Genomic DNA, 18,556 nt, shown 5'->3' on the forward strand with positions numbered 1-18,556 from the left:
TTTGTATTATGATTCATGACCACCCTGGCATTATATAATAAGAAAATCTATAATTTTGTAGATTAAAAAAACTTATTGCACTTATCATTTTTTGTTTTACAATGACTAAAATTGATTTATAATGCTCATGCAGACGAAAAATACATCTTTAAAATGCTGTTTTGTGTTTTGAAGTAAAATGTCCGCAAGTAATCAGGTCAAACTTGTTTGTGCAAAGGACTGCTTTAATTTAATTCAAATGGTGGTGTCATATAACAGGGACTTGAATGAAAAATAAGTGGGTTCCTTAATTGGAGAATAGAAAAGTTCCATCAGTTACCCACTTATTTAACGATGCTTTATTTTTCTACATAAATCGTATCATTGGTCGTTATATAAGGCAAATTAATATGAGTTCATGTGAATTAAATATCATAACTTAAAAGGACACAACAAAATTTTAATCAAAGAAAATAGGATTACAGTACATTTACACATGAATCATGATTATAAAGAGTTGCAATTGGGTTAAATTTTACCAAATTGGCCACTTCTAAGATTCAATCTTGAGACCCTTCAGTTCCGTTTAAAGAAACCATTACTGAATGAACAATTTGGCTTTTATTGCTAGAAAGATATCGAGCTCTCTTTCTCTCCTTTCTCTCCCCTCTCTCCCTCCCTTTCTCTCTCTCCCTCTCTCTAAATTTATGATACACTCAGTGACTATCACAAGTCTAAATAAAATTGAATAAAGGATGGCGAGATGTGTGTTCTTCATTTTTTTTTTCATCAAAACTCTGCAGTATATCAATTGCACAAAATGTGAAAGAAAGATTATGTTGAATCTCTCTCTTTCTCTCTCTCATATTTATAAATTTAAGAAATCAATATTCCCATATTTTATTAAAATTCCGTGGATGTACTTTACATTAACACTAACTTTTATACCGAGTATTATACATTGTATGATATACTATTCTAAAATAGAATACTTCCTTGTAACATTTCGTGTAAAATAACATCGGGTTTGGCGTTCAGAGTAAAATTACTTTCCCGCTGACATGTGCTTGAGAATCATTTGATTTCAAAATGATTTTCATGTGCATGTGTATTATTTTGGGTCTCCTTCTTTCTTTTGTTGTATATAAATATGTGAGGTAAGTTTTTCTTAAAAAAAAGATTTACCTTCATATTGAGAGAAATTCTTGTTAACCAAAAATATGCTTAACAAACCATTCTCCCTTTATCTCTATGTTTATTTACAATTTATCTTAAAGTTCCTCGACACACCAACATTTTATTTGATGGATCGATAGAGAATTTTTTTTTAATATGATTCCACTAAACAGAGATAAATTTCGGCTTTCAATTATTTATATGAATTATTTTGTATTTTTAAGTGAAATTGTAAAAACTGTTTTGAGAACAAACAGGGTATTTTAGAGCTTAAAACGTGGTGTCAATTAATGTGTAATTTAAACAATAAAATGCTTTCTTTGGTGATTCATTCAGGATATGAAGGTAGCCGCATTGCAGAAAAAATACATAACCCGCTAACGCGGGTTATGTAAATTTTTTTCTGCAATGATCAATGCGTGTAGATTTCAGTCGGGCTGTTTCTATGTAGAGCTATGAATTAACTATAAGTTTCCGTAAGAAATAGAGGGAATAATACTTGGGAGATGTAAATATATAATTATGAATAAATAGGCCTACATGCCAAAGATTGTTTGGTCAAGTATTTAATTTTTAAATTAAAAAAAATATTTCTGAAAATCAAAATTGTAATTCTTTTATATCTTTTGAATCTATATATGAATAAAATGTTAAGAATAGCATATATAGTCACATAAAGTACTTACTAAACAATGATATTTTACAAAGAAATTGAAACGAAAATGCGAAATTTGAGGAAAATTGCTATTTATCAAATTTTAACAGATCCCGATTGAAAAAAACTGATTCCCATCAGAATCATTTTATAAAATTGAAATTTTACAGAAATTCTGCAGTTAACTCTGAGTAATTGATAGGAATAGACCAATCCACACTTTACAAAAGTTATGTCCCTTGGCCGCTATCTTTGGGGAAACCCATATATTTCTCACAGTAGCCTTTGTAGTTTAGAGGGTTGTAATTCGTCATTAGACATTAGAAATCAGTTTCCTCTGTGAATTTTGATTGCCCCAAGTTGGGGCAAAGAATGAATTAAATTCTAAGAGATTTCTTCACAGGACGCCCAAATATTTGGTTGCATAAAGAAGGGAAAAGTTGTTTTTTCCCTTTTGACCTTTGGGTTGACCCCGCAAAAGGGAACAACTTTTGCAAAGTGTGGATTGGACTAAACGACAAAACCATTTTACAGCTAAACAGCCTGAAATTTATGCAAAATTGTGATACATTCTAAATTTATATGATTTTGCTCGTGCTTAGTTTAAGTACGATCGGGATCGGTTCGATTTTAAGATTTTCCAATTTTTCTTTAATTTCACCATTTCGTTTCAATTTCTTGTTGAAATTTGATTTTACAGCAATTGTTAAATGCGAGTAACAGTTTATTTGCAGTTTTTATGCGTAGATTTAAAAAATACCTACAATTCTTGTTTTTTATTTCATAAATATTTTTTAAAAAAATATATCATAAAGTTTATATGGCCGTCTTTGATATGTATTTATAGATAATTAAGTCTCCCAAACGAAGTTTGGAGACTTATTGTTTTTGTATGGTTTCTTCTTCTTTTTCTTCTTTCCCGCTCTGAACTTGTCCGACGCGTTTCTCAGAGATGGCTGAACAGAATCGTACAAAACTCTAGGATAACATAAGCCTGCATATCTAGATGTGCACGCTGGTTTGATTTTTCTCATTTGGGGTTGGCCAACCTTTTTCTAGGGGGTCAAAAGGAAGTGGGGTCTAACATTGAACCTTATTGGAAAAATCTTAGACTCTATTGTAAATGGTTATAACTTGAAAAAAGACAAAGATACATGTAATGATAAAGGTTTTCGGAATCATATATTGTCTGTTACAGGCAATATATAGGGTTTATTAGATCTGACCCCTGGGGTCATCCCCACCTCCCAGGAATTGGAAATTACCATATATCTCAAATTGTTAGAATCCTGACCCCTAAACCATATATATTCTTGTTCCACATATTAAGGGGCATCAAATGGTATGTAGGTCATGAGCCCAGGGGGTGATCATGACCCCTCTCAAACAGGAAGTGCACAAATAACTTGAAAATGCTTAAGATCCCCACCCCTAAACCATATATATTCTTGTTCCTTGTGTCAATGGTATGTAGGTCATGGGCCCTAGGGGTGGTCCTGACCCCTTTCAAACAGGAAGTGCACAAATAACTTGAAAATGCTTAAGATCCCCACCCCTAAACCATATATATTCTTGCTCCTTGTGTCAAGGGGCATCAAATGGTATGTAGGTCATGGGTCCTAGGGGTTGTCCTGACCCCTCTCAAACAGTAAGTGCCCGAATATCTTGAAAACGGTTAAGAACCCCACCCCAAACCATATATATTTTTGTTTCTGGTGTTAAGGGGCATCAAATGGTATGAAGGTCATGGGCTTGAAACTTCAGAAATAAAAATGGTCATGAAACTTCAGAAATAAAAATAATAAAGTTCTAAATCTTTTTGTCTGTAAAATTTGACCCATGTTGGTCATCCCTACTCCCAATGATTGCCTTGTTCATTTGGGAGACTTTATAATCGCCCCAATTATTATTGCATCTTGTTGTATTGTGCATTAATTGGTACCAAATTTTTAGATCTAAGATATCCTGTTCGCAGATTAAACAATGTGATTTTAATCAACTCTCCTATGCAGTTACTCTGGCAAACCGAAAGTAAAACAGTGTTTGGACCTAAGCACAAAACATCACCGCTGAAAAGACTTAGTTCTCGGAAATAATCAATAAATTCGCTGTAATGAATTCTGAAGCATTGTTTTTCAAGGAAAATTATTTATTGATACCTTGAAAATAGTCAGATTTTAAATGGTAGGAAACAATTTAGACATTTTTTGTAGTGGTATGTATTCCTACGCTAGAGTTTACTATAGTATCGTTCAACCAGACGATCGGTGGTTTCTGTAAATCTTTGACAAGCAGACAATTTCTCTTGCTTGTCGGAGATTAACGGAGACAGCCGAGTGTCTGGTTGAACGAAGCTAGCATTCAATATTGCTTGAATCCATACAATTTTTCAGAAATATTTCGATTACTGATACGTACGTTGATGGAATTAATAGTATCTTTAAATATTACATGACATGATTCTTATGGAGTTTTCTCGAAATTTCTTTTCAGAAAAGTCCGGGTATTCATACAATAAAAAATGTGCGTCAATCAAATACAAGAAACCACTTGCCTTGCAAAATAACATTATCGTTGATTCTAAAATAAATAATAATCGATAGAATCAACTCCTGTCAGTACTTCAGTACTTTGATTATATGTATGTAATCATTTCTCAAAAATGATTCTTCATCGATCCATCAAATAATGCATTGGTTTGTAGAGCCACCTTAATTAGTGATTACATTCATTTAATCCTTATTTAAGGATCAAAGATAGTCAGCTAAGTTTAACATATTTTCTACCAGAAAATATTTATCTTATTAAAGTGTTGGCGTTGCTAAGATTTCTGAAAGTCATTATTGTCAGTAATTTTCAATAATGTTCTGATATTGAAAATAATCTATTGAAATAACTATAGTATGTATCTTGAAATTATTGAATGAGAAAATTAAGAACTTTTATCAGTGGGTTTGATAAACAAAAAAAAAGCTCAAATGTTTGGATCAATTTTTAAGGCCATTTTATCCAGTAAAAGTAAACTGCTGGTTTTGTTCCACTGATGCGGTTGTCCCATATGGAAATAAAAACTGCTGGGACTGTCCTGCATGTCAGCAGTACAATGGATTTAATGAGGTAAGTACCAGGAGACATTTCTAATTTTTATGAATTTTGTGTCATTTTTGCTTTCTTCACATTGACTAAATTAATTTTATTATCTGATGTACTTAGGATGGAGATTACAACAAGCCTATTCCGACCCAGTACAATGGAGATTTGAACCATCCTGTGTCCTGTGCACAGGGCGATTATATCAGCAATAATGATGTCCTGTGTGAGAATTGTACCAGAAACCAGCTTCTGAAAACCAAGCAACTGGCAGCATTTGTACCTTTGAATGAGGTTAGATTCAATACTGTATGGCTTTTCTTGTGCCAATACTGGTCCACTCATTTTAGTTTTGTGGATTGAAAACTTTTAAGATGATAGATTGCTTTAAATCAAGGAAGATTTATAAAATGCTTTGTGCATACAGTTATTTTTTGATGATATAATTTTTTTTGTTATGATCACTTAATTCACTTTGATTTCACAAAATATACAGAATGCAGGAGAAAAAGCTGGCACACTTTTTTCTATTGAAAAATTTTTTGAATTGCATAAAATGTCTGATGCAAATTAAAAAAGTAACCTAAATTTTTGAGGCGCATCGCTATCAGCGATGTAGCCTCATTGCTGTCAGCTCACTTCTCTCGGCTTATATACAAGCGGCGTCATAGAACTCGAGTATCAATGCTCCAATAAATATATAGTGCCGTTCTGATTGTTACGTATTTTCAACCAGGAACATATATTCAGTATTCGTTTTAAAAATATCAACAAATCATTACAACAGATATCTCCTTTACACATTGAAAAAACATCAACATCAATGAAAGAACAGAACAAAGATTAATACGCAGATGAGATAGACTGGCAATGCCTGCAATGCAATGTACGTATGATAGGGACAGGGGACCAGTCAACCGATGAGATAATTTGCATAACAAAAGTTCGTACTTCAATTTAAAAGCGGTGACGTTAATTGTTCGAATATCGAAGGTAAAAAAAATGTAATAATTTCGTATATAAAATATTTATGTTAAAATGAGAGTAAGTTGCTGTCTTCCTATAGCTAAGAACAGATTTCGTATTTTATCACTTGATAAAACGAATAACACGATGTCAAACTGAATGAGGAAAAGCGTGCCACCTTCCCCATGTGTAGAATGGCAATATTTAACAACTTGTTGTGATGTTTTTAGCTACCTTCAATGCGATGCGCCGCTCAGGCCTTCAGGCCTTTGATTTGCACATTTTATGACTCGCAAAAATAACCCCTGGAAATATGAAATCTTTGATTAATGGGTATCAACTTTGTTTTGGATATGGGTGATTTTTAAGATCTTACAACTTTTACATTTTTTCCTAGCAAAGCAAGTTTTTAACAGAGACTGAGTTACATGTAATTCAAACAGATTTCTGGCTGAAATGATAAAATCTGCTTTATATTTTGAATTTAGGCTAATTTTGACACAGAAGTGACAGCCTTTGAGGGATACTTGGAAAAACTGTACAGACTCTGTCCCGAGTGTCAGATGGTGGTCAACAAGGAATTGTCCAAACAAGATGATATCTTACAGCAGAAACTGGACACTTTCTACACAGAAGCTTTACCCACACCATCAGAAGACTCCCAGATACAAGTAATAACTACTCACCATTAACTATGGAGTCATTAGAATTTGTTGGGGTCGATTTTTATAGCTTTTGTTGCTACCTATGCAAACTAATCTATTAATTAACATACCTATGGAATTATGAAAAATGTTCTTTATTTAGTAATCCTCAATAATACTTTCTCAAAAATCCACTAAAATTGACTCCCAGGAATCTCAGTTGTAAAAAAGAATCTGTCATGAATGTAACTCTTGACTTATCAATGTACCCAAAACCCAAATATTACACCGTAGTTAACAATACTGATTATTGAACCCATTGTTAGGGACTTATAATTTTATAATGAACCATTCTTTGGTACAGGTGCCAGAGAAGTCTTCGTCTCGGCTGTTGATGATTGGTCGACTTCTGGAGGTAGTGTCTACAGTCTGTGCTCTTCTGTTGCTTCTTCACTACCTCAGCACAGCTTTCAGCGTACATGAACACCTCAGAACGTACCTCAGAGGGTACCACCAGGTTGTTGAAGTGTTCTTGGTCAGCATAGAAAGTTACAGGAAATTGATTGGAATGCTGGGGTTGACTATGAGCATTATCAGTAAAATTACAGTCGGAAAAAACAGGTAACTATGGTATATCAAAATTGATAAAAAAAATATTTGATCATCATTCCTCATTCCAGGGTCATTATAGTTGGAAAAAATCACCTTTCATATCAGTGTTACATTTGAAAAAGTGTTAAATTTTGAGGGGATGAAAATGTAACTTTGAATAGAACAAGTTCAGATTTCATAAGATTTAGACTGTACACTGTCCCAAGATATTAATGCATTGTATATTTCCCCTTCCCCTTCTCTATCTAGTCAGGTTTGAATACATAGTTAAAAATGTAAAGTATACAGGGATTCTGCATTGCAAGCGAGATGAAAGTACCCAGATGATGTTGAAAAATTGTGTATTAAGGTATTCCAATTGACTTTGAAATAAAGGAAAGATGTCAATGTTCCCAGTATAATTCTCCATAAGAAATCTGTTTTCATTCCTGTGAAATTTTCTGAGTGAAAAATTATAATGAGTCAATGAAGATATACTGGACATATTCTTTTGACTGATTTCAATTTTACTTCTTTCACAGGTATATTTATTTTTATAAAAAAATCGTTCGAATGTGCTGCATAAATATCTCGGGACAGTTTCTCTTTTTTACATTTTAAAAGTGAAACAGTAAGGTGGTCTAAATTATATGGCTCCAAAACCTGAGGTAAGTTCTGATCCATCTCGTCTCTGTATTTCCAGACTACGCCTCTTTGATGCATTACAAATTCCTCTATGGCTCAGTGTTCTGTTCCTCCTGCAAGAAAACAGCACTTCTCCTGTCTTTATGAAGGCAGAACCCATTCTTCTGTTAGGGAACTGGTTAACTTCCTCTCTGTGTCTCTTATCAGCCAGGAAGTCAAGAGCTGTACCCAATATAAACATTAGACGGTAAATTTTACCTACACTATCAAGTCAGTCTTAGGATGTGTATTACATGGTATAACTTGCAATTCCAAATATACATGCTTTTTCAGTGAGAATTAATATATTTTGTTCGTTACTTTTACAATTTCAGAGTACTTAAGAGTTGTAAAATTTCATCAGCTTGAATATGTAGCATATGTATAAAATGAATGTTTATTGTATGGAGATATTTTCTTGCAGGCTTTCTTTGGATGTCAGCAAGTCGTCATCATGCCCTTCTGATACATCTAAAGGTAGTGTGTTATACTCAGCTAGTCAGGTTTGTGGTGACCAGGATGAAGGGTCAGAGGTCATGGAGGAGGAGTCAGTAAACTTTGATGACACACTGTCTGACCTTGAAGCTGTATCTCTAGGTCTTCCTGGAAGCCAAAGGCAGAAAAACTCAGGTCTGAATGTCGTTTTCAGTTATTAATTAAAATTGTTCATTATAAAGAAAACCTATAGATAGCTGCATTCTCAGTTGATGATATTGTATGATTTGTGTGTTATTCTCTGCACCAACTACAACTCTTCCTTAATTACATGTGTCCTGTTATATTGTTTTTGCAGGGATGTTTAGCAGTTCCTTTACCAGCGTCAGTCAAGCACCTTCTAACTTCTCCAATAGGTCCGTAGCGCACGCTCTGAAGGCTAGGAGACCTCTGATTAGTCCTGCTAAATTTAGCTTTTCCAAGCAGCAGAGATCTTCAACACCGACAAAATTTCAAGGTAAATTCAACCACAGAATAAAAACGAGGAACAATAAAATTCACTTATATGATGGTCATGTTTATATACATTAAGATTTGTTCCAAATTTACCAATGATTTAAAAAAAAAAAGGATTAGTTTGATTTGAGTATATTTTACTGTAAGTATTAGTTTTGATTACAATGCATGCAAACCATATTGGAGGGGTCAATAAGAATCATTAGACCATTTACTGTATGTGTCTGTTAGTGAAAGTTTTGTTGCAAGCCTTGTCTTTGTACAAGAAAATTGTTGTAAGTTTCTACTTTTTTTTGGCAAGGATATATCAGTAAATAAATTTTTTCTTAGAAGGGGTATAATTCAGTGAGTTTGCTATATGTACCTGAATTACAGTGTTGTTACGGTAGTTGCTTCAGAACTAAGATTTTTAAAACGTCAAATTTTTTAGTTTCAACAACAAGAAGTCCGTTTGCTGTGAATCGTGGTCCCTGTCTGCAAGCCAAATCAACGAATCTATTTCTACCTCAGCCATTCCAGAATGGTTTTCAAAATGGAGGCTCTCATTTGTCAGCTAGCTCCAGCTTCCATGCCCCTAGGTCATATGATAGTGGTGTAAGATCAAGGATTTCTGAAAAGTTCCAGTACGAGGAGTCCGATCATTCTGACAACAGTGAAACAAAGAGTGAGGCCAGCAGACAGACGTCCATTTGTCCTGTGGACAGCACTACAAAACAGTCTACTGGATTCTCATTCAGTAAGTTAATCTATATGTACATGTGCATGCAGAAAGTTACATGGTACTTCTAAACAAATCTTCATATCTGTAAATAGAGAGACTAAACTGAAAAATTTAGGGGAGGGGAGCTTGACCAGCAGTTGGTAGATAATAATGTTTCATTTATTTGAAATTAAACCATAATCATCTATTTTGCAAATGTCACTACTTATTTCTCATTTTACAGTGTTCTCACTGTGATAGCAGAATGAAAGCTGTGTTTGTTTTACATTGCAGCTAGGTTCTTGAAGAGTCCAGGATTCATAGGTTTTGTCCTCGGAGCCAGTGTGATAGGAAACCTAGCATTAGCTGTTTATGTACTCCGAATCTCTTGATGATGGACCAGTGTTTAGTACTTCATTATCAGTATTAAATACATTGGTGCTAGATTAATCTAAGCTGGCCAAGCTGGCGCTAAAGCAGGATTTCTTAATTTATTCTGAAGCAGCAGGTTTGTTTTGTTCAGACATTATGTACAGTGTATATTTTCTTAAGTCTGAAAACAAATGTTGTTTTTTTTTTTTGGCATGGTTATATGCCAGGTTGATTCCCATTTGATAAATGGCATAATATTAAACAATGAAATGAGTGTAGAAAGAAATGTTTGAAACCCTTTAATGCATTTATTTTCCTGTTCCTTAAACAGATTTTTAAAGTTATAATTTATTGTATACAGAGTTATTTTTGCACTGTGTTTTGTTCACATCTCTACTCTTGCAAACATTTTGGCCCGATATTAAATTCTCCCAGACACATTTGTATGATAGATACTCTTTCTTACAGAGTAATTTGGAATTTGTTTCAAAATCGCCCGATCTTGAATTCACTTGCTGAAATGAAGGGGCAAATATAAAACGGGAGCAAAGATTTCCCGTATACAGTAATTGATCTCATACTTATAAGTTCTGAATCAGTTGAACTTTAATTTCAACAGAGCCCTAGAGTATGCTTTTATTGTTTCTATTTTATCTTTAATTGTACACTGTAGATTTAGTTGATTTTTTTATTCAATGAGAAGATCTTTGCATGTTGATGCATATTTTGCATGTTACCATTGTGTGTTATCTGTTACATTGAAAACTATGTTTAACCCAGGGATTTTTTGAAAACTAAGTTTAACTATTGAAAAAGTCAGTGTGACTTACTGCCATTTCTGTGATTACAGCCAGTTGCTTTTGAGAAGTTTTAAAGTTTAGACAACTATCACCTGCTTGAAAGTTATGTCCCTTTGTTGGCATAGCTTGCATTTTCACCACAGTCCTTAGTATGTAAATATTTGAAACCCTCTAATGTCTGATGACCATTTTGAGAAGAAGGATATTGTTATTGTTTGGAGCCAACATATGAAACAAGATAAAAGGAAACATTCTCATTTTGTTTTCCAGACATTGCCCCATAAATTTACGGTAGTAATGCTATGCAGAGAAAACATTGATTTTCTCTCATTGATCAAAAATTGACATCCCAAAGGAAAGAACTTTTAAAGAAAATTATCTGTTGTATGGTTCAAGATAGTCAGACTAGTTCCATTCATGACTTCCTGTACATGTAGCTTAGTTGTTTAATGGAGCACCTAACAACAGAATTTCGGGGCCTGGGTTCAAAACTTGGTCTGGTCCATCATGCCTTTTCTCCTATTATTAAATAGAGTTTATTTTTCAAGTCAGATATATAGAACAGGAGGATTTCTTTTTATTTTTATGTCAGTATTTTTGTATTGATTTTGAACATTTGTATGCATTTATTAAGTGAATTTACATGAAGTGTTCACTATTTGTCAGTTTCTCTCCACTGGATATGTCAGTCTTTTTTAAATCGAATTTCTTATTAAGAAACAATTGTTCAATTAAAGGCATTTGCAGTCATTACAGAAACCTTGTTATGTTGTAATACCATAAACAATAAATTTCAGTGTTCTTAAATTTTGTTTTCATTCTATTGTAACTGAAGGCATGTCAACTTAGATTTAGAATTGTCATCTATCTGTTAACTATTTTATTATATCCATGTTTATTGTTAACCAAAAAGAGGCCAATTTCTACATTTCTAACATATTCTAGTTCATAAATGGATGATATCTTGGTGAAAGACGGGCACTTGTGCATTGGTGTCAATACATTGTAATTTGAATTGTAACAAAAAATATTAGGAAATATAGTAGTTTTTAATTTCTTTTTTGACTGCATAGTAGCGGAACTGGTCTTGTGATAGATTTGAGTACCGTATATGCATTCCTAGAAAGGATTCCTCTACATATTCTGTGTCAATGTGTTTATTTCGCTTTTCTGGGTTTTTTTTTGACAATCGTTCATCCAATGTCTGTCATTGCTGGAAATGAAGTGGTTTTTGCTAGAGTCTTGTTTCTTCTTCTTTTTAGGACAGTCTGGTGAAACGGGACCTATGTCTATGTAGACTTGTTCATTTCCTAAATCTTGTTTTAAAATGACACTGGTATGCATGCTCATCTCACTACTCATTATATTGAGGGTGTTCAAGATTCCCGCCCGTGTCGTTGTAATGATGCCAAAGTCTTCCTTACTAAGCTGGCTTCTGTAAGAGGCCATTTCTAAGTTGACTGGGACTTGCGTCTCTGTCATGAGGGATGGATTGTAATACCCTATTCCCTTTGACAATGCATCTCTATCGCACGCCAAATTCACAAAAATGTGCTAATCATAGTTTCAAAGTAAATATACTATGTTTAACGGTTGTAACTATAGTTTACGGACAGAAAACTAAAGTCAACGACGATAATCTTTTTTCACATCTGTAAACCATAGTTAACGCGATCATCTATGTTTCAGAAGTGTAAAACTATAGTTAACACTGAAAACAACCATTTCCGATTGCAAAACATAGTTTTTCTGATAAATATAGTTTCACGAGTGGGAAACTATGATCAGCAACTCGTAACCATAGTTAACGAATGCAATTTATAGTTTACAGATGTGAATCTCTACTTACCAGCAAAATCGATCGTTAACGTTATTTGCAGACATATAAACTTTATTATCATTCGTAAACTATACTTTACAACCGTTAAATATGGTTTTGCAGATGAAAACTATAGTTTTTATACCTTTTGAAATAATTTTTGTCTACCGGTAATTTTTTTGGGCAGCATTTGTTATGTTTTGGTTTAAAGCGCATGGGCCATCAAAAAAAAAAAACAACACTCGTGTAGCCTACATATGTAAGTAAGCTATACAGTTAGAGTCCCTTTTGAAAATTAGCATCGGAAACTATCTGGGAAAATTCCAGTATCATGAAGACAAATCCTTATTCAGCAAGTCACCTCATTGAATCTTGTATAAGATTACAACCACATCTACAGTAGTTTAGTAAAAGTAATTTTCTGTTGTAAATCATAAACTTATCTAAAAAATTCCTGTAATTGAAAGTAAATCCCAGTATTCCTGGACATTGAAAGAACACGGCATGTCTTTATGTCTAATTAAGTCTGGAGATAAATACTAATCACGTTGTGTAGTGTATTATCGATATATATCTGAGGGATTTCGCTGGACAACACAGGTTATCAAAGTAATTTCCTTCCCGATAAACTTTATTCTAACAAATAAAATAAGCAACCTGAGTATTTTTGGTCATATTGTAAGATAATTTATTTGAATAAAATATGTATCGTGAAAGCGTCTTTGAGTCGGGAGATTTAAAAAAAAAATATGTGTGCGTGCATTATTGATAAAAATATTGGACATAGGGGGTTGGATAAGGAAATCTAAATTTCCTTCAATTGAGAAAGAACAAGTATTGGTTTTAAAATTTCCCTCTTTGTGTCAATAGTTTGTTCGGAACCGACCTCCGACTTTCGGAAGTCTTTGAATCAATAAAACACGTCATTTCTGTTTACATTAGAAATGCTAACACACATGAGGAAGGATGAGAGGGTATGAGATGTGACTGATGCGGACCATTCTGTGTTAACAATATCCGTCTTTCTTATGGGGAATATATGGGCCAGGGTGTTTAAATCGAGGGACGTACGAATACTGCTTTGTGGTGAGTACGTTTAATGATATATAAATATACGAACACGCCGTAGCGGAAAAACAGTAATTTATGATTCTTTATGAGTTCCTATTAGTAATCAATAGGTTTGTAATTCAGGTTGCTTCTTAATGTTTGGTTTTTGTACTCACATGTCAAGTCATATGTAATTTATACTACTCTGAAAGACTGTTATATATTTGATATGTATATCAATTTCATCGTTGTTGATTTAGTACGAGATTTTCCATAATCCATAATTTCGACATCAGAATATTGAGTTCCTGTTTATTTAATCAAAAACATATCTTGCATGTTTTCCTTGTGGTGATATCTATTAGACAGAAAACATAACAAGTAATCTTTACACATAACAAGTAATCTTTACACATAACAAGTAATCTTTAAACACCATAACAAAAAAATAAACGAAAAAAAAATAGTGAAGGAATTTGTGAGAGGTATAAATGTCGGCGTCACTCGTTAGGATCGCTCTCCCGTTGTCGTTTTCTGTAGATGTCCACGATAACAGATTTCTCTGTCGCCGTGGTCGTACTTTCTTCGTCCAGCTGATTGGTAAATCTGTAGGCTATATCACTCACCTGATCGATCAATATAAAGGAGGGATGTTAGCGAAAACTATCAAGTTTATGGATGTGACAAAAATGGGACCAGATTTCTTTGATTGTCAGACACCTGGTATAATTCAAGAACCTCAGACTGTCTTCCTCAAGCCCCCTACAATTTAACAAAAAGGAATAAAAGGGATGTTAAATTTGATTAGAAAATGAACTTTTTTGAAGATGGACCAGAAGAATTAAAAACATCAATGAGTATTATATGTTCAATGTGATAAATTTTCTTTTTACCGAATAATGAACTACGCAGCATCTAACATTGCGACATAAAGATAAAACTTAATAAATGAAACAATAGTTTAAGTGATATTCTGCATGTGTTAATAGCAGTTAGGTTTTGGTCATATTTCCCTATTTATCAGAAAAAACAATGAACATTTAACTTAACAGACTAAGTTTGCGAAATGACCAACTTGGCGACATTTGTTAACCTTGTATATACTATAAACGTCAAACTAAATTCCTGTAAATGAGATCGGTAACAAAAGCAAAGTTCAAAGTAATTGTGTTATTCTAAATTAATATTTTGTTCTTGAGACCACGGTACCTTATGTTGTAATTTACTAGATTCCCTACTTGGCTACAAGGTATAGGATGGACTGTTCTTCAGGTTATGATAATACAGTATTTGAATATACTTTATTTCTCCACATGGAAACGATGGGTGTGTAAAAACATTCATATTAGGTCCCACATGTAATATAAACACGGAAGGCCGCCTTGGAAGATATGATGTACTCATCTCGTCTACTCACAAACATATTTCTCATCCGTGTGATGCCTACATCATAATGAGTCACATACATTTTTGTAATTAATTTCCTCTCAGACTGTACCTAATTAATTATCATGGGCCTTACTGTACATTATTTTCTGATTAACAGATTTTTTCTGTTATAACTGTTTATAAATCTACATTAATTTTGATTTTTTTAAGCATAAAATCCGACATGCCACATCTTTGCATGAAGAAGAATACTCGAAGACTTATCTATTGACAGCGTTGGTTACGGGTTTTCTTCTGACAAGTCTACAACTCACCATCAATTTTCCCCTATCATTTCTCATCAAATGTCAGTACATTCGATTTCCCAGCAGTCAGAATTATTTTAAAAAAAGTAAATTATGTAATAATCAGCATTCTCCCTATCATTGATATCGCCCAAAGTGTTGCAGCTTGCATACATCGCTATATACATGTGATGTAATTAAAAGCATACCGTTTATACTTAAAGAAAATGCATTTGGTCGGTTCTTGAAAAAGATATATAAACCTGATTCTGAATTTGCAGTGGTAAGTAAAGCGATTTTTGCTACAGATTATTTCTTCTTCTCTGGGGTTTATTACACAAGGTATAAAGCACCATCTGTTTTTTCCCCTCCGAAGAATGTTTCACAGAGACCAGTATGCCGTGTGATTCATTTCGCCATCAAAATAACCAGAAGATAATTGGAAAGCACAATTTCTGCACAAACAAAAGCCTTTGCTTGCCTAGGAATTTGATCAGATCTGTATATTTGTATAACGCATTGGTGGCTCCTCTTTTTTTTTTCTTTTTTTTTTTGGGGGGGGGGGGGGTGGTTGGTTGGTTACGAATTCGGTATTTTGACGAGATCTTTCAGCAATAATGGTCTGCTTCGATTCTTTGGTCGATGTTGTAGACATCGATAAACAATGAGATGAATACACCGTAAATAATAAAAATATACAATTTGACTTGCTGGAATCGAGTTCAGTTCTTCAATGCCCCTTTGAAACAAATGGTCAGTGCACATTTTTTTAAAGACATTATAAAGTGCGTACATAGCTTACCTGTTACATGTATACTAGTATTTTTGCGTTGGAAAAATTCTGGGCTGAACATAAGAAGTTCTTAATTCTTAGCTAGTAAAAACAAAAACAATATATATTGTGAAAAAAAAAATCTTGATGGTAGAATATATTGACAATAAATATTTGAACCGTTTTATAATCAAGGACTAAATAGAAGTTTTCCAAATTTCCTATCTTTGAGACATGCTTCATATTTTAGGATTGGATGCCGCTGGAAAGACGACCTTACTATATCGGATAAAGCTTGGCGAGGTCATAGATGCAGCGCCCTCTATCGGTAAGGTTGTTGCTCTAAATGACTACCGTGTGTTCACCAAGAAAACACGTAATTTTGGTATTCTAACAGTATGACGTTATAAGGGTGATACTTGAGATTTACAATCACCTACTACAGAATATTAATGCAATTTTATTGTAAATATCTAAAAGAAGCCTCTGTTTTCATAAAATACAACATGTTTACTTGAGTTTCTCCTCGCCGTGTACCCACTTTGCAGATGGTAATTAAGAGTATTTTGAGATATCTATCTCTTGGAATAAAGAAAGTGTTCTTTGTTCTCCACACTGTTGTGATGTGTACACGATTTGTTTTAGGTTTCAATGTCGAGACTATTCAACACAAGAACATAAGATTTACAGCATGGGATATCGGTTGTCGGGAGAAAATGGTAAAGTTACATTGTCATACTGTATGTCGATCAAAAAGTACACACAAGAAAACAAATCAACTTTTAAATAATGATTTGACAACAAAGACTTTCGCTCAGATGGGATCTTATCAATATGTTTTAGCACAGAGAGGTTTTGGCATTTGCAATAATCTTTTTGTATATTCAATTTTAGCGGCCATTGATTCGCTTCTACTATAAAGGAACAGATGCCGTCATATTTGTCCTTGATAGAAGTGACGAAGAAAGAATGGACGAGCTGTATCACGACATTTTACTTCCCGCTAATCTGTCACACGAACTTGACCAGGCCGTATACCTCATCCTAGCTAACAAGTCTGATCTTAATGACGTCATGTCAATGGAAGATATCACGGAGAAACTGAGACTAACTCAACTCAAGAGAGTCTGGAGTTAGTATTTTAACATATATATCAGCGCTTTTAAAAAAAGAGAGAAACATGAAAGCGTAAAAACTTCCAGTTTAATATTAGAAGGAAGCTTTGTTGATTAATTTAGATTTGAAGAAAAATTCCATCTGATTTCCTTATAAAAAAAATTACACACGACATCTTCCTGTTTTAGATTTGTTTCCGGTATCGGCCATAACTGGGGAGGGAATAGAAGAGGCATTTGATTGGTTAGTGTCTCAGTTAGGTTCAACGCAATCCAAGAAACCTGCATCTGGTGCCGTGACGCAGGATACTAGAAATCAGACTCAGAAGTTCACTTATGGAATGGAACAATGTACAAGGGCATTTAGCTCTCTAAAGTGGCTTTTTATGAAATCAAGTTCACAAGAGTCAGTGACAGATGTTGAAGAAGATGGTGCTAATGCAACATGAACGTAATCGCCTTCCCAACCCATGTGTAATCATTCGTGTTAATATATCAAACGTGTACTGTGCAGCATATTTTGAAAATGATTTTCTATCGTTACATTTATCTCAAAGTTTATTTTGCAAAAGTGTCATTATATTGTTGGTGTTTCGTCATTAACTACTAAGTAGTTATTTCGAAGTAAATGTGTCTGCCATATGATCTAAAAATATGAGACTAGTGGTGCAAGATGACTAACTGCAAATAGTATAATAAGAAAGTAAATTTGGATTTTAAAAGAAACCCAGATATAGTGTTCTTGTTAAGATGTAGAGAAAAATGATGCTAGCATTTAATGTATATATCTGTGATATACCTTAATTAAAAAAAAACAACTTATTTTCACCTTGTGTGCATGCAACAGATGAATTGACTCCCCATCACTGATTTCTAAAAACCACAAGTAGAGAATTTCCAATTGCATCCCTCTATTTCACCAAAATGAGAAAAGCATAAGAAAAAGTCAGGAAGTGAAAAAGGGTTTTAATATATGTGTATATGGTGTAGAGTTTGTTGTTTCTTGCTCACACTTGTCGTATATCTGTAAAGAACATAACTATACATGTGCAAGTATATAGTCATCTGTTTATAATAATTGGTAGTTGTTTTATCTGATACCTTCATTTACCCAGCCGTAAGTAGCTGACTCAGACCATCTGACTATAATTAGTTTAAAACGAGTGCATATTATACATTTTATATCAAATCGATGATTTGTTTGTTAATTCCGTTAAGTTTGCATTCTAAATACCATTAAGCTTTAACTGTGATGTGGTTGCCAATAAATATGAGAAAAAAAAATACAAGTGTCCTATTGTTAGACTCGTAATAGCTTTGAAAAGGGAGGAGGGGGTATATGGAATTATGTTAGTTAATATAAAAATTGCTAGAAGACTCTCTTTACGCTGACTAAAAGTTTATTTTACTTTCAAAGAAAACATAGTCACTCCCCATCGGTAAGTGAATCAAGAATTTAAAATCGTTATATAAATAGAATTTACAGCATTAATATAAGTGAACATATATATTTATGCTA

The 18,556-nt window shown here is 33.6% G+C and overlaps 2 protein-coding genes across 3 annotated transcripts; both read left to right on the top strand.

Annotated features, from left to right (window-relative positions):
- The first annotated feature begins 992 nt into the window (after positions 1-992).
- LOC105332244 (transmembrane protein 201) lies at positions 993-13,513 on the top strand. 2 transcript variants are annotated; one of them, XR_010712229.1, is made up of 11 exons: positions 993-1,136; positions 4,810-4,927; positions 5,024-5,194; positions 6,355-6,537; positions 6,875-7,131; positions 7,805-7,993; positions 8,210-8,415; positions 8,579-8,737; positions 9,167-9,472; positions 9,731-9,944; positions 13,370-13,513. XR_010712229.1 is itself a non-coding variant. In XM_066079850.1 (10 exons), the coding sequence occupies exons 1-10, from the start codon at positions 1,069-1,071 to the stop codon at positions 9,826-9,828; spliced, it is 1,755 nt and encodes a 584-aa protein (XP_065935922.1). In that variant the 5' UTR covers positions 993-1,068; the 3' UTR covers positions 9,829-13,513. The 2 variants fall into 2 exon arrangements, 1 of the variants encoding a protein (XP_065935922.1); XM_066079850.1 differs by having other exon boundaries at positions 9,731-13,513.
- LOC105332246 (ADP-ribosylation factor 1) lies at positions 13,373-18,315 on the top strand. The gene is made up of 5 exons (XM_011434778.4): positions 13,373-13,513; positions 16,173-16,250; positions 16,568-16,641; positions 16,817-17,054; positions 17,227-18,315. The coding sequence occupies exons 1-5, from the start codon at positions 13,456-13,458 to the stop codon at positions 17,484-17,486; spliced, it is 708 nt and encodes a 235-aa protein (XP_011433080.3). The 5' UTR covers positions 13,373-13,455; the 3' UTR covers positions 17,487-18,315.
- The last annotated feature ends 241 nt before the right edge of the window (positions 18,316-18,556 follow it).

This window comes from Magallana gigas, chromosome 3 (assembly GCF_963853765.1).
Source record: "Magallana gigas chromosome 3, xbMagGiga1.1, whole genome shotgun sequence".
In the NCBI taxonomy this organism is placed as follows: Eukaryota; Metazoa; Mollusca; class Bivalvia; order Ostreida; family Ostreidae; genus Magallana; species Magallana gigas.